Raw genomic sequence first — 22,199 nt, 5'->3', positions numbered from 1 at the left:
TAGAGCAGTATTTCTCAACTCGGTCCTGGATTATCCCCTTGCCAGTCAAGTTTTCAAGATATCCACAATGAATATGTATGAAAGAAATTTGCATATAATGGAAGCAGTGTGTGCAAATCAAGTTTATGCAAATTCAATATGGATATCCTGAAAACCTGACTGGCAAGGGGGTACTCCAGGACCGAGTTGAGAAGCACTGCCTTAGAGGGCACTGCTGTGAAATGCATATAAAGGGTGCCAGGTATACATCACACCATAATCCCCTTATAATGTATAGTGAGCCCTTCAAAACTTCTCCAAAACCTACTATACCCACTTACCACTCCAATAGCCCTTATGGCTGCAGGTGTCATCTGTATGGCAGTACAGTAGGATTTTGGTAGGTTTTGGTGTGCTTACATTTTTCACCATAAATGTTATGGTTAGAATGGGATATGGGTTCCCCTCACTATGGTTCACTATTCCACCCACCAGGCTAATCCAGACTGCTTGCTGGTCTACTGGGATTTTCCCATACCATGTGGAAAGGGGTCAGTCAGTGGCCACTGGGGGAATGTGGGGGGAGTCATGCCTTCTTCCCTTCAGTGGTCATCTGGCTAGTTTGGGTACCTTTTAGGTCTTTATTCTCTTTTAAAACAGGTCTAGCTTTGAACATCTAAATCGCCAATCCTGGATGTCTTGAATGTTCAATTATGTCTATAAGACATCCAAATGCAAAGCATGCCCTAAGCTTGCCCATAACATGCCTCCTTAAATTTTGGACACACTGCAGACAGAAAGCCTAGCAAGACGTCTAGAAGTCAGTTTCAAAAATGATTACTCAGACGTTTTGTCCAGTAAGATGTCTGACTGCCACTTTATGCTGTTTTTTGAAAATTAGCCCCAGCCTTTCTATTGCTTGAACAACAGAACTCGCCAAACTTAAATGCAGACTAACAGACTTTCACTAACTTGAGTGCTTCAACAGTCACAATTTTTAATTTAATATGACATTTAAAGCTTACAAAATTTCTAAGCGGTGTGCTTCACTAAAATAGGGAGGTACAAGAATGATTAAAATAAAATGTGGACAAACTCTGACAAGGGGCAAACCTGAGATATGGGGAGAGACAGTAGAACTACAATGTTTAAAGAAAAGAAAACTAAAGGATATTGTGCGCTTCCCTGAAGTAATCTAAATCTTGTCCGGTTCAACCAAGCTTGGTTGCAGGGCACTTCCCCTTCCTTATAATTCATGTAACCCAAAACAACTCTAACATTGATACCAGCACTGCTCGAGTTGTGTTTGTTTCCAGGTGGAAGGGAGGAGCCCAAGTAGCTGCATTGCTTAAAAAGAAAAAAAACCCATGATGACGTCATAAGTATAAACTGAATGAAAACTTCACTGGAAACTCTTGAATGGGGAATCACAATGGCAGTTATTCAAATACTTTCAAATGTAGTCCCCCAAACCTGGTACTTTTGAGTATAAATAGAAATCGCTGAAATTACATTTCCAGAAAAAACCTCGACAAGTCCCACATGGGCAGACCAAAACAACCCCCATTTCAAATTAAATAATGAGAGTTCCATTCAGTATGCTCATTCAAAGCCATTTGGTTGTACTGAATTCAGTTCAAATATCCAAAACTGTTCCCGCAACTAAGGGGTCCTTTTACTAAGGTGCTAAAATGGCTAGCGTGCCTTAGTAAAAGGACCCCTAAACGTGGGACATTTTGTCACCCCTGGATGTATCTGGAATTTGTTCCAAGATAAATCACCTGACATCAAAGAAAGAATGTTAATTATCCAGACAGTGGGTAACCATGGGAGCTGATGTTGTTGTGTGTAAAATTTGCTTTTATGTTCCTGTAATATAACCTTCATCTGTCGTGAAGTGCGTCCCACATATACAAGTATGCAGGGACATATGATCACATATATTACCCATTGGGACTTACAGGTAGTATGGTGTCTGAGGGAATAAACTTTTTGCATCCTTAGACTAGTCCATGTGGAGCAATGCAAAGAGTGCACACAAGACACGGACCACAGGGACGATGTTCACCTATGTGCCTGGAATTGTCTTTCACTGGCCTTTTAAAAGAAGTGGTTAAAAAAAAAATGCCCAAATTCTTAGGACGAGAAAAGGCCAGACACGGAGCCTCCGCAAATGTCTGATGCATGGCTAAAATGCACCAATGCTTAATAATTTGGGCCACTTCATTGGCGTAATCTGAATATGTGAGGACACATACTTGCCTCTCCATAGTTCCCTTTTGACGGAGTTGTAACAACAAACTAGGGTTAGCATACCATGCTCTTAAGAATGCTTGTTTTATTATCCATTCAGGATAACCCCTTGACGAGAACATTCTGACATCAATTTTGCTTGTTTTTTTAAATTTACGTTATTTGTACAAATGCGACGAATACGAAAGAATTGACTAATGGGTAAGGCTTGTTTCAACGTGGTAGAATGGCAACTGCTATAATCTAAATATATTTTTCGCTCAGTGTCCTTGCAGTAAATAGTGGTAGTCAAGTTAGACCGGTCAGGTTTTCAGGATATCCACAATGAATATATATGAGATGGATTTGCATGCACTGCCTCCTTGAGATGCAAATCTATCTCATGTATATTTATTGTGTATATCCTTAAAACCTAACCTGCCTGTGGCTCTTGAGGACTGGAATTGCCTATTCTTGAGTTAGGTTCCGTTTTGTTCACTGAAGTGTCCAAAAAAGTGATGGTATTCTTATAATATACCATTGTAAACTTGAGCTGACAGTCGAGGGTATTTAGCCAGTTGTGAAACGCCATCAAATCAGCTACTGAGTAAGACCAAACAAAGAAGATGTTAGGGTACCTGATCCACACACGGATATATGCAAACCAAGACGAACTGTATAAATGGATATTTTTGAATTGGGTAATACAAATTAGCCACAGTGGGGGCCATGACAGTGTCATTGCAAGTAGCATATACCCTCAAACTCAAAATAGTTCTTTTGTAACACCATAACAGCAAGAGACACGAGGAACTCCCTTGGGACCCAGTGAGAGGAACCCATATTGTATAACACTTCATTCACAATGTCTAAATTTTCCTGTTGAGGAACGTTGCTGTATAAAGATTCCAAGTCCATAGTAACTAGTAGATGATATGGCTGTATTGTGATAGATGTAATTATCCATAGGAAATGAGTAGTGTCTTGGACATACGATTTTCCTTCTTCAGGCTTCAAAAGTAGTCTACAAACTTGGAGGGGGGTTCCAAAACAGTATCCATTTATACAGTTTGCCTTGGTTTGCTTATGTCTTTGAGTGTCAGAGTTCTTACTGCTGTGGCTAGCTTTGTAAAGGAGGGTGGTTAATTAAGATACAACTTGTTTGAATGCCGATTTACCTTAATATTGGTCAGTCATTCATGTTGCATTATTAAATTGTAGGTCGTTGAAAAAGAAGGCTTCTTCGAGATGTGCTTGAGGATCATAAATTAAATGTAATCTGCCTAATGGAAACCTGACTGAGACCAGGGAAGGAAACATATTTGGTTCAGGCTGCTCCAGCAAATTATTCATATAAATCTCATTCCTGGGAAAATAGAAAAGGAGGGGGATTGGCCATTATATTTGAAAATGGACTACCAGTAACAAATATTAAGATACCACACTTGCCTTACCAAGAAGTATTGATTGCTAAGGTAGCTTATCTAGTTCCAATTTATTTAGCTACTTTTTTTTTATTGTCCACCAGGGATATCAACAGGTTTTTGGATGGTATATATCGATTTCAAAGTTAACGGTACAACTGCCAAACTTAATAGTTTTAGGGGACTTTACTATGCATGTGGATGATCCTGTCTTTCCTCAAACAATTTATTTTAAATTATTTATTGACAATCTGGGTTTAACTCAACATGTTACCCTAACTCATACTTTGGGGCATACCTTAGATTTGGTATTTCTTCTTCCCCTCTACTGAGATGTTTGGAAATCCAAAGAATACATCATTATTTCAGATGGATCATTATTTAATTGCTTGAGATATGATTGTTACATAAAAAATTGTAGAGAAGGTCAAGAGTAGAATTTAATATAAGTTAGATCATGATAAACTGTCTTCTTTGTCTAATAGTTTGCCATTTGGTTTTTGGGAGAAATCTTTGGAAGGCACTACTCTGGGATGAAATTTTGAGAGCCAGATTGGATCAGATAACTCCTAAGAAAGAGAAAACTCCTTTCTTGGAGAGAAAAAAAAAATGGATGGTTTATTGCTGGTCGTACATTATTGAGGCCGCATCTTAGACAACTACAGTGTCGATGGTGGAAACAACATGCATTTCCATTATCAACTGTTTTGTTGTATACAGTGCCAGAAGGTATATGACAATGAGATCAAATTGACTAAAAAGAAATTTTACTCAGAACAGATTAAGATAAGTAATAATAAAACATGGGAGTCATATGCTATAGTCACTTTCGCTATTGAATGTATCTCACCAGCGCAGGAGCTATCATCTTTATAAACCTGCCTATAGGACCTATAGAGATCCCTTAGGAAGACAATAGTGTCAAAACATGGACCGTGTTGGGTCCATATGTTTCTAGTGGTTCAGGCCCTAGACATTTTTATGTGGATTATTTATTTGATCTAATAAAGGCTTCATCTAGGAGAGTGTCTCTCAAACTTTCTCGAGCCGGGGCACACTAAAGGTAGTGGCCACGGCTTGAGGCACCCAGAAGTCTGCAGGTGTTGCCATGATGACAAAACATTACCAACCAAAAAACAGCCTAAGTCCCAAATGCCCAAAATAAGACCTTTTAGGCAAAGGAGGGGCCAGTCCTTCGCCTAAAAGCTGGATTCTATAACCGGTGTCTGTCAAAAAGAACACTGGTTACAGAATCCACCCCCCCCCCAAGAAATGATCGGGCAGGAGAGATGGCTCATCTCCCCTGCCGTGATGGTGATTGCCCGAACTGCCGCCAACCGTGGCACTTCGGGGTGAGGATCGCAGCAGGAAATATGAGGCATCTCCTCTGCTGCGATTCTCACCCCGAAGTGCTGCGGTTGGTGGCAGTTTGGGGGATTGCTATCACAGCAGGAGAGATAGCCAATCTCTCCTGCCGAGACGCGAACCCCCCCTAATAAAATATAGGCAGGAGGGAGCCCAACCCCTCCTGCCCTGATGCATCCCCCCCCCCCCCGATCGGATCGGCACATGGGCTGGGTTTGTTCCATGTGCCTAAGGCCCCGCCCACAGGTATACTCCCAGGTATATCAGATACAGAGGAATATACTTCTAAGGTATGAAGTATATGCTGAATTGAATCAGGCATAGAATAAAGTAATATATCATCAGTGTTGCAGATAGTTTTATCTCCTCTATTCCATATGTCAAGCTTTTAATATATGGGTTGTTACATTTTGCTATCAATATTGGTTCTAAAGCTATATTAAACAGCAATGGGGAAAGTGAACAACCTTGCCTCATTCCTCTAGTTGGATAAAATTGGTCGGACAACTTATTATTAATGAATAATCTGGTTGTACGTGCAGTATAAAGAACTTTAATCATGTTTATAAATTTCTCTGGAAAGCCAAACCAGCTCAATATCTCAAATATGAAAGTCCATTCCATTCAATCAAAAGCTTTTTCCTCATCTAGTCCTATTACAATCATTGGTTGATCTATATTATCATTTGCATGCAGTATTACATTTGTAAACATTCTTGTGTTGTTATCACATGAGTATCATCCATTTGATCCAAATGAATTAATTTTGGTAAAATATGTTGTGATTTATTTCCCAAAATTTTGTCATAAATTTTAGTATCCACATTAATAAGCAATAAAGGCCAATAATTCGGGACCTTAAGAAGATCTTTTCCAGGCTTAGGCAATACAATAATTAAGCTATTATGAACGTACCAGTAACTATTCCTGAATACATTAAATAGGAATAATAGTCCATCATTTGAGGAATTAGCAATTTTCTGAAAGCCCAATAAAGCTCCAATGTTAGACCATCTGGTCCTGGAGATTTACCTTTAGCCATACTTTCCAGTGCAGCCAAAATTTCCTTTTTATCTATATCCTGACATAACATTTCATATTCTTTATCCGGTAGTAAAGAGTGAACAAATTCTCAAAGAAGAAGGTATTTTTTTATTTTCTATTTCTGATGTAAATAGTTCCAGATAGTAATCTTTAAAACATTTTAGTATGTCCTCATCTTCTATTAACACATATCCATTTTCATCTGAAATGGCATGTATGCCAGTATTGTTACTCTTAGCTTTTAAATACTGCACAAGTTGATGTCCACACCTATCGTTAGAAGCATAATAAATTGCATTTTGAATAAAAACATTTTTACTAGCTTCCCTACTAAGTAATAAGTTATAAGTTTCTCTATGTAGCAGCTTTAGTAATTCAGCACGCTGCAGTAATCGTGCTTATAATTCAATATTATGATTATTTTGATATTCTATATTACTAATTCTTTTTGAATTTTCCTTAGACCAATAAGCCGGATATGATATAATTCTTCCTGTAATATAAGCCTTAAAAACATCCCATAAGATGTGTCAAGGAGAGTCTGAAGGCTTATTTAATTCAAAATAAGTTTGAATAGCCACTTTAATGTATTCAATAAAGTCTTCTTTAAGCAGTAATTCAGCATTAAATCTCCAAGGATCCTCGCTGAGTATCTTACTTAAGTTTAAATATAACCGGAGCATGATCTGAAATTGAAATTTCTTTGACTTCAGCAGCACTAATATGTTGAGCCAATGATTTGCTAATTAAAAAAAAAAAAAAATCAGTTCTGGAAAATGTAGCATGTGGGATAGATTGAAATGTATAGTCCCTCTGGACCGACTCCATCCTTTTTATACTGTATATATTTGAAGGTGCGGTCTCCAGAATTGTATGCAATATTCTAAATGAGGTCTTACCAGAGTCTTATACAGAAGAATCAATACCTCCTTTTTCCTACTGGCCATACCTCTTCCTAGGCACCCTAGCATCCTGACGTCACATCAGTGTTGTCGTATTCAGTTCTCACTGCAGCTTCTTGATTTTCATATAGGCTCTCTATCAGCTGAGTTATGTGTTTGGGTATCCCATTTGCACTAGAGTTCTCCATAGTTTCTTATGATCTACACAGTCTTTGCTCTTCTCCAATATTCATCTAACATTGGCAATAATGTCTCTTGTTCCTCGATCTTTTCTGAAACCAGCCTAAACTTTGGGTAGTTCTTACTCAATGTATGATTGGAGCCTTCGTTGTATTATGGAAAACTATACACCCTTAAATTATTTTCCCCAACATCTAAACTGCTTTTAGACATATTCAGTCTAGTTTTAAAGGATATCAATTCAGCTTTTATATTTGTAACCTCTTCTTTGATGTCTTCAGTATCATGTTTGGTGTCACTTAACAGTTCTTTCAGAAACTCAGCCAGTATAGAAGCCTCATCTGTTTTATCTGCCTGTTTATTCGGTGAAATATGTTCATAATTCTTACATTTTCCTGGTTTACTTATAGCCATTTTCTACAAAGGTGTTCCCAAGGGTAATTTTCTATTTCATATAAGAACAGCAAAGTTCTCGATAAAATTACAATTAGTCGATAAGAGCTGAGTACTCAACATAGAAACATAAAGGCAGATAAAGGCCAAATAGCCCATCCAGTCTGTATATATTTGAAGGTGCAGTCTCCAGAATTGTATGCAATATTCTAAATGAGGTCTTACCAGAGTCTTATACAGAAGAATCAATACCTCCTTTTTCCTACTGGCCATACCTCTTCCTAGGCACCCTAGCATCCTGACGTCACATCAGTGTTGTCGTATTCAGTTCTCACTGCAGCTTCTTGATTTTCATATAGGCTCTCTATCAGCTGAGTTATGTGTTTGGGTATCCCATTTGCACTAGAGTTCTCCATAGTTTCTTATGATCTACACAGTCTTTGCTCTTCTCCAATATTCATCTAACATTGGCAATAATGTCTCTTGTTCCTCGATCTTTTCTGAAACCAGCCTAAACTTTTTCCTACTGGCCATACCTCTTCCTAGGCACCCTAGCATCCTGACGTCACATCAGTGTTGTCGTATTCAGTTCTCACTGCAGCTTCTTGATTTTCATATATTTGTAACCTCTTCTTTGATGTCTTCAGTATCATGTTTGGTGTCACTTAACAGTTCTTTCAGAAACTCAGCCAGTATAGAAGCCTCATCTGTTTTATCTGCCTGTTTATTCGGTGAAATATGTTCATAATTCTTACATTTTCCTGGTTTACTTATAGCCATTTTCTACAAAGGTGTTCCCAAGGGTAATTTTCTATTTCATATAAGAACAGCAAAGTTCTCGATAAAATTACAATTAGTCGATAAGAGCTGAGTACTCAACATAGAAACATGATGGCAGATAAAGGCCAAATAGCCCATCCAGTCTGCCCATCCGCAGTAACCATTATCTCTTCCTCTCTCTAAGAGATCCCATGTGCCTATCTCATGCTTTCTTGAATTCAAACACAGTCTCTGTCTCCACCACCTCTTCCAGGAGACTGTTCCACACATCTACCACCTGTTCTGTAAAAAAAATATTTCCTTAGATTACTCCTGAGCCTTTCACCTCTTAACTTCATGCTATGCTCTCTCATTCCAAATCTTCCTTTTAAATGAAAGAGACCCGACTCATGAAGATTTATGCCACATAGGTATTTAAACGTCTCAATCATATCTCCCCTCTCCTGCCTTTCCTCCAAAGTATACATACTGAGATCTTTAAATCTGTCCCCATACACCTTATGATGAAGACTACACATCATTTTAGTAGCCTTCCTCTGGACCGACTCCATCCTTTTTATATCTTTGTAAAGATGTGGTCTCCAGAATTGTACACAATATTCTAAATGAGGTCTCACCAGAGTCTTACACAAGGGCATCAATACCTCCTTTTTCCTACTGGCCATACCTCTTCCTATGCACCCTAACATTCTTCTAGTTTTTGCCATCACCTTTTCAATCTGTTTGGTCACCTTAAAATCATCACATACAATCACACCCAAGTCCCGCTCTTCTGTCATGCACAAGTTCTTCACCCCCTAAACTGTACTGGTCCTTCGGGATTTTTTAGCCCAAATGGATAATCTTGCATTTCTTAGCATTAAATTTTAGCTGCCAAATTTCAGACCATTCTTCAAGCTTCGCTAGGGCTTTCTTCATGTTATTCACATCATCCGGGGCGTCCACTCTATTGCAGGTTTTGGTATCATCTGCAAAGAGACAAATTTTACCTGACAGCCTTTCAGCAATATCGCTTCTAAAAATGTTAAAAAGAACAGGCCCAAGAACAGAACCTTGAGGCACACCATTGGTAACATCCCTTTCTTCAGATCGATCTCCATTGACAACTACTCCCTGTCATCTTCCACTCAACCAGTTCCTGACCTAGCCCATTACTTTGGGGCCCATCCTTAGGGCACTCGATTTATTTATTAGATGTCTGTGTGGAACACTGTCAAAGGCTTTGCTAAAATCTAAATAAACCACATTTAGTGCATTCCCTCTACCCAATTCTCTGGTCACCTAGTCAAAGAAATTGATCAGATTTGTCTGACACGACCAACAGTCGTGAAAAAATTAGGACACCCCATGAAATATTCAGTTCTTTCTTAAGAAATGTTCACATATTGATGACAAATCTTTTTTTTAAATTTATGTCTGGAAAAGAAAGTGATGTAATTGCAGGTAAACAACAAAACGTTTCCTTGATTTACTCATGAAAGAAAAGATAGCCACAAAAATGTGTATTCTAACTGAGGAATAAATTAGGACACCCTACACCCTAATAGCTAGTGTTACCCCCTTTGGCTGAAATAACTGCAGTGAGATGCTTCTTGTAACCATCTACCAGTCTCTGTCATCAGTCTAAGGATAGTTTGGTCCACTTCTCAATGCAGAATTCTTTCAGCTGTGAGATGTTTGAGGGGTTTCTTGCAGGTACAGCCCATTTCAAATCACCCCACAGCATCTCAATGGGATTAAGATCAGGGCTTTGACAAGGCCACTCCAGGACTGTCCATTTCTTAGTTTTCAGTCAGTCCTTGGTAGATTTACTGGTACGTTTTGGGTTATTTTCATGTTACAGAGTCCAGTTCCGCTTCAGCTTTAATTTTCTTACAGATGGTCTCACATTTTCCTCAAGCACCTTCTGATACACAATAGAATTCATGGATTCTATGATGATGAGCTGGCCAGGTCCTGCTGCAGCAAAGCATCCCCAAACCATGACAGTTCCACCTCCATGCTTCACAGTTGGTATGAGGTTCTTTTCCTGGAATGCTGTATTTGGTGTACGCCAAACATGTCCTCTTTTCTGGTGTCTAAATAATTCAATTTTAGACTCATCTATCCATAGAACACTATTGCAGAAATCCTGGTATTTATCTACATTCTCTCTGGCAAACTTCAGCCTGGCCTTGATGTTTCTCTTAGAGAGCAAAGGTTTCCTCCTTGCACACCTCCCATGCAAGTTAAATTTGTGCAGTCTTTCTGATTGTAGAGGCATACACTTTCACATCAACAGTAGCAAGAGCCTGCTGTAGGTCCCGTGATGACATTTTAGGGTTTTTGGAGACTTCTTTTAGCATCTTTTGTTCTGCTCTGGGAGTCAACTTGCTTGGACAGCCAGACCTGGGCATGTTGGCGGTTGTTTGGAAAGTCATCCACTTGTACACTATTTTCCAGACCGTGGAATGGCTAATGTCAAATTCTTTCAAGATCTTTTTAGATCCCTTACCAGACTTGTAAGCTGCTACAATCTTCTTTCCGAAAGCCTCAGACAGCTCTTTTGATCTCACCGTGGAGTTTACTCTCACCGCAGCAGTCATGAGCACACCAAACTAACCCCCTCCTTTACTAACACGTAGCGTGGGTTTTGGCTCCGACAGCAGCAGTAACTGCTCCAATGCTCGTAGGAATTCTATGGGCATCAGAGTAGTTACTACCACTGCTACGGGTTAGTAGAAGAGGGGGTAAATGTCTGAGGTTTAAGTAGGGCAAACCTCCTTCAAATTTCTAAGTAATAATGTTCTAATCATGTGCATCTGATGTGTTACACCTGTGTGTGATTTGAGCCACTTTAAGTGGGAGGATATGTGAGGGGTATCCTAATTTATTCCTCAGTTAGAATACACATTTTTGTGGATACCTTTTGCTTCATGAGTAAATCAAGGAAAAGTTATGTTGTTTACCTGCAATTACATCACGTTCTTTTCCAGAGATAAATAAAAAAAAGATTTGACATCGATATGTGAACATTTCTTAAGAAAGAACTGAATATTTCATGGGGTGTCCTAATTTTTTCACATGACTATCTCTAGTGAATCCATGTTGCCTTTGGTCCTGTAAGCCACTGGATTCCAGAGACTTCACCATTCTCTGTTTTAAAAGTGTTTCCATTAATTTGCTTACCACAGAAGTCAGACTTATTGGCCTGTAATTCCCTACTTCCACTTTTGTGTAGAGGGACCTCATCCACTCTTCTCCAGTCCTCCGGTACTACTCTCAACTCTAGAGAAGCATTGAAAAGGTCAGTCAGTGGAGCCACCAGAGCTTCCCTAAGTTCCTTCAGCACCCTAGGATGTACACCATCCAGCCCCATCGCTTTGTCTACCTTTATTTTAGCTAGCTCCTCACGAACATAGCTCTCTAAAAATTGATCAGGGTCTCTTACTCTTCTATACCTATTTACGTTTGTTTTCTACGGTCCCGCTCCCGGCGCTTCAGAAGAGAAATATTTGTTAAGCAATTCAGCCTTTTCTTTATCAGCTTCTACATATTCCTCCCCTTTACCTTTGATCTTCACAATGCCACTTTTGCACTTCTTCCTATCACTAATATATCTAAAAAATGTCTTGTCTCCCCGTTTTATCATGTTAGCTATTTTTTCTTCCATTTGCATCTTTGCTTTCCTGACTTTATGACCAGCCTCTCTCAACTTTTCCAGATAATGTTGCCTATCTTCCTTTCTGCGATCTTTTGTAGTTTATGAAAGCTAACCTCTTATTCCTTACCTTCTCAGCTACTACTTTTGAGAACCAAAGTGGCCTTCTTTTCCTCCTACTTTTACTTACTTGCCTCACAAAATGGTTTATCACCCTTACAATAACTTCTTTCATTTTTGCCCACTGCATTTCTACTCCTTCCAGATGTTCCCATCCAAACAACAATTCCTTGATGTATCCCCCAACCGAACAAAGTTAGGTTAAAGTCTAGAACCTTTGCTTTTGAATGAGCCCTCTCTGTACCCGTCTTAATATTAAACCATACTATGCTGTGATCACTAAGGGCTCCTTTTACGAAGGCGCGTTAGGGCCTTAACACGCAGAATAGCACACGCTAGCTGCTACCGCCTCTTCTTGAGCAGATGGTAGTTTTTCGGCTAGTGCGCGCTAATCCGGTGCATGCACTAAAAACGCTAGCACACCTTCGTAAAAGGAGCCCTAAATGCCAGATGATCACCCACTGTAACATCAGAAATACTTTCCCCATTTGTAAGCACTAAGTCCAATATGACCCCCATCCCACATGTGTACCATTAACAACTGCTAGAACAGTTCTCCCTGCTTCTAGAAGACCCCACAGTAGGGATAACCCAGTCAACATCTGGCATGTTAAAATCACTTACTAGTAAAACTTACTCAGGCTGTCATCTCCATGCAGCTATTCTAGAACCCTCCCTTTTTTTAATGTTTAAATAATTTTTATTAAAGTTTCACAACAGTACAGTGAGCATGATTGCAAACAAATACATCAAAAAAAGGTAGTAAATGACCACTAAACAGCATCAAACAACCCATCTAAATCCCCTGTCCTCCACGCCACCCTCCCTCCCTCCACTCACCCATCCCCAGGAGCAGCAGCAACCAATACAAGCAAACCAAACAAGCAAGTCAATACCAAATTTTTTCTCTAAGATAATGAGTCAAAGTATCACAAAATGGAGTCCAGCATTGTACAAAGAGATGACCTGTTTGAGAGTCCAAATCGAGAATAGCTCTGCGTTCCAGGCTTGTTGTATCATGAAGAATGTCCATTGAGATATTATAGGCGGGTACAGAGAAATCCAGCAAGCCAAGATACTCTTCTTGCCCAGCAGACTAGTCCTACGAAAGAAAGCCTTACAACCAAGCCGTATTTGTGTCATCAGCAGGTGTGCATTCAGGGTAAAAAAGAAAGTTAGGATGTAAGCGCCAAACACAGATCCATAGGCCCGCTACATAAGTCAAGAGTTGTGTCCAAAATTTAGAGATTTAAGGACAGGTCTAGAACCCTCCCTTTTATAGTTTTGATGGTAAATCATAGTCAAGTTGAGGATGCTGCCTAAAATATACCCAGTTTAAAAAAACAATATGCCCAGTTTTAAAAAAAAGCCTTTGGAAGTTCTGGTATTACTATCAAGTTATCGGCCATCAGCAAATTTAATTTTTTGGGCAAAAGTTACGGAGAAAGTGGTTTGCTCTTAGTTAATTAGTTATATTGAAAAAAAATGTTATTTTACACCTGAGACAAGCGGGATTTAAACTAGGCCAGGGAACTGAGACAATAATCACAATGTTACTAAATGAGCTTTATAGTGTGTTGGATGGTTCAGGTCTAACTTTGACAATTTCGCTAGACTTGACTCCAGCTTTTGATCTTGTAGATGTGATCTTTTATACTTTTGCCTGATTTTCTATTGACATAAGGGGTAAAGTGCTAAAATGATTTAGATCTTTCCCACACAGGAAAGCTAGGGACCTCCCTCCACTTCAAAATCACTGAGCTCTGGAACAACCTTACCTCCCCTCTTCGGAACTTGAGCTCTCTCCAAGTTTTCCGCAAACATCTGAAAACTGGGCTTTTCTCAAAAAATGTAAGTCTCCCTCCAACTTAGAAATCAAGGAAACTCTTATATCTTGCCATCCCAAGTCCTGTAAATTTTCTTCCCACTTCTACCTCTAACCTTCTGTTGTAGTTCCTTCCTATTTCTCCTACTGTAAACCGCGTCGAGCTCTACGAACGTGGAGATGATGCGGTATACAAACCTAAGGATTAGATTAGATTAGATTAGATCTATTTTGAGAGACTGTTCTTTTCAGAATATCACTATGCAATCATTCCAAGCTCCCTGTGGTCTTCCACAGGGTTCCTCCCTTTTGCCTATACTTTTCAATATATTTTTAAGTTCACTGATAAATTGCAGCAATTGGGAATTTGATTTTATTGTTACCCAGATATTTCCTCAATTACACCAGATTTTACTCTTTTGCAGGACACATTGACATCCATTTCTGAGTGGGTATACAATCATGGATTAGTTCTAAATTTTGAAAAAACCAAAGGCATGTTGGATTAGAGGCCATAGGGATCAACCCACATGTATACTTTTGTTTAATGGAAGCTTCTTTCAACTGTCACGAGTTTCCGTTATCTAGGAATTTTTATTGACTCTGAATTGATATTTTCAGAACATATATCTAATTTAACAAAAGATAGCTTTGGTATATTAAGACAATTGAGATCTATTAGAAATCCCTACCAGGGGTCCAAAGAGACTCAGACTAATAATGCAAGTCACCCAAAACAAAAACAATGTTAATGGCCAGCTGCTGTTTATAATACTTATATTACCTCAGACTGTATGTACAGTTTCATAACAATTTGATAACTTTATGTAGCATGTATAATTCTTTGAACATATTTAATTCACTCTATACAAAATTCTGTGTAACAATATGTTGCCTGTTACCTGCCTAGAACTCTAATTAATGAGGATTCAGCGAGATATAAGATTGCACGTTAACATATTTACGTGATGCTTCTGCGTTGCGCATGTTTCATTCTTTAGTTGATTCATGCCCTTCTCTGTACCTTTTCTAATTCTGCTACATTTTTTCTCAGGTACAGCAACCAGAACTGCACGCAATATTCGAGGTGCGGCCGTACCACAGAGTGATACAAGAGCGTGGGATAGGCACGTGGGATCTCTTAGAGATGGTTATTGCGGATGGGCCGAGTTGGATGGGCCATTTGGCCTTTATCTGCCATCATGTCTCTATTTATAACATTTTCCCCTTTGTTTGCCATTCCTTTCCTGATAATTCCTAACATTCTGTTTGCTTTCTTAGCTGCTGCCACACATTGAGCTGAGGGTTTCAACGTATCCTCAGTGATGACACTTAGGGCTCCTTTTACAAAGGCGCGCTAGGGCCTTAACATTCGGAATAGCGCACGCTAAATTGCCGCGTGTGCTATCCGCTACCGCCTCCTTTTGAGCAGGCGGTAGATTTTCGGCTAGTGTGCGCTATAGCTATAGCGCGCACTAATCCGGTGCGTGCGTTAAAAATGCTAGCACACCTTTGTAAAAGGAGCCCTTAGAACCTTTTCCTGGGCAGTGACTCCTAATTTAGAACCCTGCATCACGTAGCTATAGTTCGGGTTCCTCTTTCCCGTATACATCACTTTGCACTTGCTCATATTAAACGTCATCTGCCATTATGATGCCCAGTCTCCCAGTTTCACAATCCTCTTACGATTTAACAACTTTGAACAATTTTGTGTCATCAGCAAATTTAATTATCTCACTAGTTATTCCCATCTCTACATTACTGATAAATATGTTAAAAAGCAGCAGTCCCAGCACAGACACCTGGGAAACCCCACTATATACCCTTCTCCATTGAGAATATTGACCATTTAAACTTATTGTCTGTTTTATATCTTTCAACCAGTTCTTAATCCATAATAGGACTTTTCCTCCTATCCAATGACTCTCTAATTTCCTCAGAAGTTTTCATGAGGTATTTTGTCAAATGCCTTTTGAAAATCCAAATACACAATATCAACCGGCTCACCTTTATCCACATGTTCTTTTACCCCTTCAAAGAATTTCAGTAGATTGGTGAGGCAAGATTTCCTTTGACTAAATCCATGTTGGCTTTTTCTCATTAACCCATGCTTATGTATATGTCCTGTCATTTTGTTCTTTATAATACTTTTTACCATTTTCTATGGCACCAATATCAGATTCAACAGGCTATAATTTCCCAGATTACCCCTGGAACATTTTTTTTAAACCAGAGTCACGTTGGCCATCCTCCAGTCTTCTAGTACTTTGCTGGATTTTAAAGAAAAATTACAAACAATAGCTCTGCAAGTTCATTTCTCAATTCTATCAGCACTCTGGAATGTATACCATCTGGTCCAGGCGATTTGCTACTGTTCAGTTTGTTAAATTGATTTACTACATCTTCCAGTGTTACAGAGATTTGTTTGAGTTTCTCTGATTCATCAAAATTGAATACCATTTCTGGCACCAGTAACTCCATCACATCTTCCTCAGTGAAGGCCGAAGCAAAGAATTCAATTAATCTTTCTGCTATGGCTTTGTCTTCCCTGAGAGCCCCTTTTATCCCTTTGTTGTCTAGTAGTCCAACCAATTCTCTTCCTATCTTCTTGCTTTTACTATATCTAAAAAAGTTTTTACTGTATATTTTTGTTTCCAGTGCAATCTTCTTTTCAAGGTCTCTCTTTGCCTTTCTTATTAGTGCCTTGCATTTGACTTGCCATTCCTTATGCTGTTTATAATTATTTTCAGTCGGATCCCTCTTCCACTTTCTGAAGGATTCTCTTTTAGCTCTAATAGCTTCCTTCACCTCAGTCGCTAACAGCTGCCATTTGGTCTTCCTTCCTTCTTTTTTAATACATGGAAATTTTTTTTATCTTTGCAGCTGCTACTCTGTGTTTCATTTTTTTACCATTCTTCTCGTGCTATCATAGCCTCCTTTTTTTAAAGTTAATGCTGTTGTATTGGATTTCCTGTGTGAACTTATTCCAGGGATTATATCAATCTGATCATGTTATGATTACAGTTATCAAGCGGACCCAGCATCATTACCTCCCGTACAAATGTTACTTTTATCACAATTTCACTATTGTAATTCTTTCTAGTTGAACTTAAAAACGGCCGCACTGAATCATCCTAGAGCAGTGTTTCTCAACTCGGTCCTGGAATACCCCTTGCTAATCAGGTTTCCAGTATATCCACAATTAATATTGTGGCAGTGACACTTGGGCTGAGCCAGAGTGACCCACCCAGGGCCCTTGCCACAAGGAATAGATGTTTATGACCTGTAACCTACCAGTGGCTCCCATGCCCACTGGTGTGCTCTGGCTCTGTTCTCTTAGCTGTGTGCAAAAATAAAGTTCATCACACAAAAGTTTTCAAAAAATACTTCTCAGTTTAATTCAGGTGCTTTCATTAAACTCAGTTCATATCAGTAATTCACAAAAATAACTCTTGTGCAGTAAAGTTCTCAACAGTTCAGATTAGAACACATTTTTCTATGCACTGGCAACATTACAATCTTTTCTCCCAAAAATAAAAAAACCCAATCTGTGTGTGGGGGGGGGGGGAGTCCCCATACAGTTCCACGGCAGCAGCCCCGCCCTGGCTTGCACTACTCTCCAGGAGAGCAAAATTAAAGCAGAAACAAAATAGATAAATTTATTCCCACTCTGCAATGCTTCAGTACTTTAGTCTTTTCCAGAACAGTCCTGGGATAAGCAGTTCTGACCACAGAGAAAAATAAACCCCAAACAAAACTTTTCCCTGGAACCCATCTGAGTTCCAGTCCTACAGGTATTTCAGTTTTAAAGTCCAGTTCCTGATTTTTAGCCACTTCTGTGGGCCACACAATCCCCAAGCAAAAATACTAAAACAACAAAAAGGCAAAACAGGCTTTCTTTTCTTCCTGTTCCCAGGTGCTAGCACAGCACACTCACAAAACAAACTGTAATAACTTTTAAAGTAGGAAACTTCCCACCTGCCGTGCTGTGGCTACAGCTCCAGTTCAGCCTCCCCCTTTTGTTCCTAGGGTGAGCTACTTTCCCACTACATGGTGGCGTCTGGGCAAGTTTCCTCTGCAGGACTCTCTGGCTCTGGGCAGATGTCTTCCATTTCCCCAATCAACCAGCTGGTGTGGGCAAGCCTTCCAGGACTCCCTTCTGCTTCTCCTTTCTCTCAGCTCCCCCTCTACTTGGCAAACTATCAGAGATAAAGGGCCTTGCATTACCCTGCCCCACCCCCTCAGACAGACTATTAAAGGAACCATTCACCTTTTACCATGGGTTCTAAATACTGCCTCTTAAAGGGAGAGGAATAAACCTAGGGAATTCTGGGAGTTGTAGTTTTCTGCTCTGGGGTACTTCCAGGCATAATCTTTGCTTAAAGGCAGTAACAGGGATCTCCAGGGCACTCAATAAAGGATCCCCACTGTGCTGCCCAGGGTCACTGTCACAATATGCATGAAAGAAATTTGGATAGAATGGAGGCAGTCTATGCAAATCAAAGTTTAGGCATATTCATTATGGATATGCTGAAAACCTGACTGGCAAGTACTCCAGGACTGAGTTGAGAAACACTGTCCTAGAGAATGGGACGATTCATCCCAGCTCTTTCAGCCCAGGATATTTTATCATGGCGGGCCTGAGACAGCCGCGCTGAATCTTCCTCTCCATGTCGCTGTTGGTGCTTCTCCTCCTCTCCACCCCAGTAGCTTAATAAGGGGGTGTGGATCGCTCCCTCCGAGCGCTTCTCCTCCTTGCCACCCTCCTTCCCCCCACCCCCCCACGCATGCCTCTTGAAAAGTTTACCAGCGCAAACAGCATCTTTCATCCCTTGCTCACTCCAGCCCTGGCTCCCTTCTGATATCACTTTGTAGTCATGGGACCAGGACGTCGTGTCAGAGGGGAGCCGAGGCCAGCGCAAGCAGAAGGCAGAAGATGCTGCTTGCGCCGGTAAACTCTTTAAGAGGTATGCGGTGGCAGGGGGGTCACTCAAATGGCGGGGAAGAATACAGAGTCAGCCCTAGTTTGGAGGTCAGGTGCTGCTATGATGCCCCCAAGATGACAGCCGGTTGTAGGAAGATTCACTGTGGCTGATTCAGTGCTGAAACAGCTGCGCTGAATCGTCCCTAGACCCTAAAATAGAGATTGATTAAACTAAAAGTGTTGCTCATACTGATGGAGCAATTAGTGACCTCATGGCTGGGAATACAGGACATGATTGTGTCTTTTGTCTTCTTTGATTCTTCTGCCCCAAAATTTTCAGTTGAAGATAGAATTAAGTAAGGGCTTTCATAGCACTCACCACAAAGAAGTGTGAGGGGGGAGGGGAGTAGCTAGGAATGGTGGTGAAGAAAATAGGTTTGTGAAGTGATAGATGATATGGCAAAGGAAGAACTTTGGGCTATGGTAAAATAAAACTTAATATATATTGGTTTTATTAGGTCCATGTCATTTGTTTCATGTGAGTCTTAACAGGCTATAATTTCCCAGATCACCTCTGGAACATTTTTTTTTTTTTAAATCAGTGTCACGTTGGCCATCCTCCAGTCTTCCGATACATAAGAACATAAGAATTGCCGCTGCTGGGTCAGACCAGTGGTCCATCACGCCCAGCAGTCCGCTCATGCGGTGGCCCTCTGGTCAAAGACCAGCACCCTAACTGAGACTAGTCCTACCAGCATACGTCCTTATTCATTATGAACTTGTCTAACTTTGTCTTGAATCCCTGGAGGTTGTTTTCCCCTATGACAGACTCCGGAAGAGTGTTCCAGTTTTCTACCTTACTTTTGTGCGTTACTATGCTGGATTTTAAAGAAAAATTACTAACAATAGCTCTGCAAGTTCGTTTCTCAATTCTATCAGCACTCTGGAATGCATTTTTTGATGAGGTGATTGAAAATGAGAGTGAATTAATCTATGGCAGAGGGCTTTACTCTGATTCTCTGACATAGATGGTGGTTCAGCATCATCAAAAAAAAAATCTACCTTATACCCATTTGTGGAAGCAAATTACTGGCCAATGCCTATTGCTGCCCCCTTATTATACTGGATTATACTGGCATGTAGCTAGTGGGAAGTATGGGTGGTTTGGTAGGGGGGGGTATTGTTGTATGAAGGATTGGAATAGAGAATTCCCCTTGCATTGATTGATTTGGATTATATTTTAACGTGATTGTAATTTGCTTTGGGTTTGTTTAAAGACAGTCAGTAATAAATGCAAATAAATAAAATAGCATTATTTCATATGATCTTTATTAAAATATTCTGCTAAAATTCAGTTTTTATATAGAACAGATGCATCAGTTGGGGGAAATATTCACAAATATATATTCTGTAGCCAAGTATTTTGTATTGATTTTGTTCATTACAATTTTTTTCTTTTTTTTTTTTCAGAAAACTTGTAGTATTTGTCAAATGTTGCTTCCTAACCAGTGCAGCTTTGCATCCCATCAGAGGATCCATCAGCATAAATCCCCATACACGTGCCCTGAATGTGGTGCGATCTGCCGATCCGTTCATTTTCAGACTCATGTCACCAAGAATTGTTTGCATTATACTAGGAGAGTTGGCTTTCGGTAAGCATTGCTATGTGTTCACTCTTTAGTAGGGATATTTAAAATATGCTGTAAAATGATAGATATTTTGTGTGTCAGATGAGTTCAACTAGAAAAAAATAATTCCAGAGCTTCAGATTCTATATTTCCTGTGTAGTAACTTTTAGCATTTAAGAAGATCACATCCTATAAGTAAAGGCACTCATGTTCAGTGGGATGGAAGTGCGTATATAAGCATATATTTCTGTATAATTTTTATGTGGATTTTCAGAGGACCAATGCATTCAAGTGTGGATGCTGAAAATAGCAGCATAACTTTATATAGATAAGTTATCTGCATAAAGTTATCCCTGATAATTCCTGTGTTCAGATTTGGATGCATAAACTACATGGATTGTGACTGAATATGACTTCTATTATAAAACTTCTGAGTAGAGAATGACATGGGACAAATTTGTCCCTGTCTGCAGGATCGCAATATCCCTGAGAGTTCTGTCCCTGTCCCATGTCTGCAAGCCTTATGATTTTAAAGTGGTCAAGGCTTGTGTATATGAGGGCAGAGCTCGCAGGCATGAGATGGGGGATAGAGAGATCCCATGGGAATGGGGGAAATTTGTGCCTGTGTCATTCTCTACTTGACCTCTTCTTACCCCATCCCAAATCCTTCTCTACTTTAACTACATAATATTTGTCTATATAGCAGTTTATATGGTCAATTCAAAACATGCATTCAGGTATCACAGTACAATAGGAAAACTACCACAGATACTTTTATAGCAGTGGAGAAAAGACCTCAACATCTCAGTAGGATATAAAATTTTGTAATCCTCTGGACATAGCAATTACAAAAAAATTTTAAAAAAATTTTGGGAGGTGCAGACATCATATGTCAATGGAATCGATGATTCCAGTATGGTATTAATCTGTCCCCATATCGACTTCCAAAAATTGAGTACCAAAGGACAATAGAACAACAGATGATCCAGTATCCCTATTTCAAGATGACAGTGCCTGCATCTATTAGATTTAGAACTATCTAATTTCTGAAAACGAACAGGGGTCCAGAAACTTCTATGTAACAAAAAAAAAAACATGTTTGTCTCATAGATGCTGACGCTGTACCTCTCATCCTCCAAGTCCAAATTCGTGGCCATTGAGAATAGAGAATGACACGGTGACGGTTTACCCGCGGCCACCGCATTTAAGCCGCGGGTCACCGCCGAAAACGTGGAAGAAAACTAGCAGTCGCTGCGGTGACGGGGACAAGGCCATTCACCGACCGCGGAAACGGTGAACAGGTTTGTCCCCGCGGGCCAATGTACCCCCTTCTAGGAACCGCTATTTACCTGTGTTTCACCGTGCTCCTCATTTGTCAGATCAACCCTTCCTGCCAATCGCAGCAGAAGGGTACCCAACCCCTCCTGCCGGTCCTCCCAATGGCCTCCCCTAAGATCGCCGGCAGGAGGGTACCCAACCCCTCCTGCTGGACCCCCCCCAACGAACCCTCCCACCCCGGAACCCCCTTAGTCTTACTTTCCAAGTTGGACCGGACAGCTCCTCGCTCGTCTGGCCAGCAGGCCTGCCTCCGTCCAAATGAGGCGGGCCCGCCCCTCCCCTCCCCTGCCTCCCAATGGCCTCCCCTAAGATCGCCGGCAGGAGGGTACCCAACCCCTCCTGCTGGACCCCCCCCCCAACGAACCCTCCCACCCCGGAACCCCCTTAGTCTTACTTTCCAAGTTGGACCGGACAGCTCCTCGCTC

At 40.3% G+C, this 22,199-nt stretch overlaps 1 protein-coding gene across 5 annotated transcripts in view; it reads left to right on the top strand.

Annotated features, from left to right (window-relative positions):
* ZNF532 (zinc finger protein 532) overlaps positions 1 to 22,199 on the top strand; it is a 149,934-nt gene that overhangs the window by 82,661 nt on the left and 45,074 nt on the right. For all 5 annotated transcript variants that reach the window (XM_033933604.1, XM_033933597.1, XM_033933588.1 and 2 more), the window contains exon 3: positions 20,279 to 20,460. In XM_033933604.1, the coding sequence (XP_033789495.1) occupies positions 20,279 to 20,460 (182 nt within the window). The remainder of the gene's footprint in view (positions 1 to 20,278; positions 20,461 to 22,199) is intronic.

The sequence above is a fragment of the Geotrypetes seraphini genome, chromosome 1 (assembly GCF_902459505.1).
Source record: "Geotrypetes seraphini chromosome 1, aGeoSer1.1, whole genome shotgun sequence".
NCBI lineage: Eukaryota > Metazoa > Chordata > Amphibia > Gymnophiona > Dermophiidae > Geotrypetes > Geotrypetes seraphini.
The sequence above is the reverse complement of the archived record's forward strand: the minus strand, read 5'-3'. Positions and strand labels throughout refer to the sequence as shown.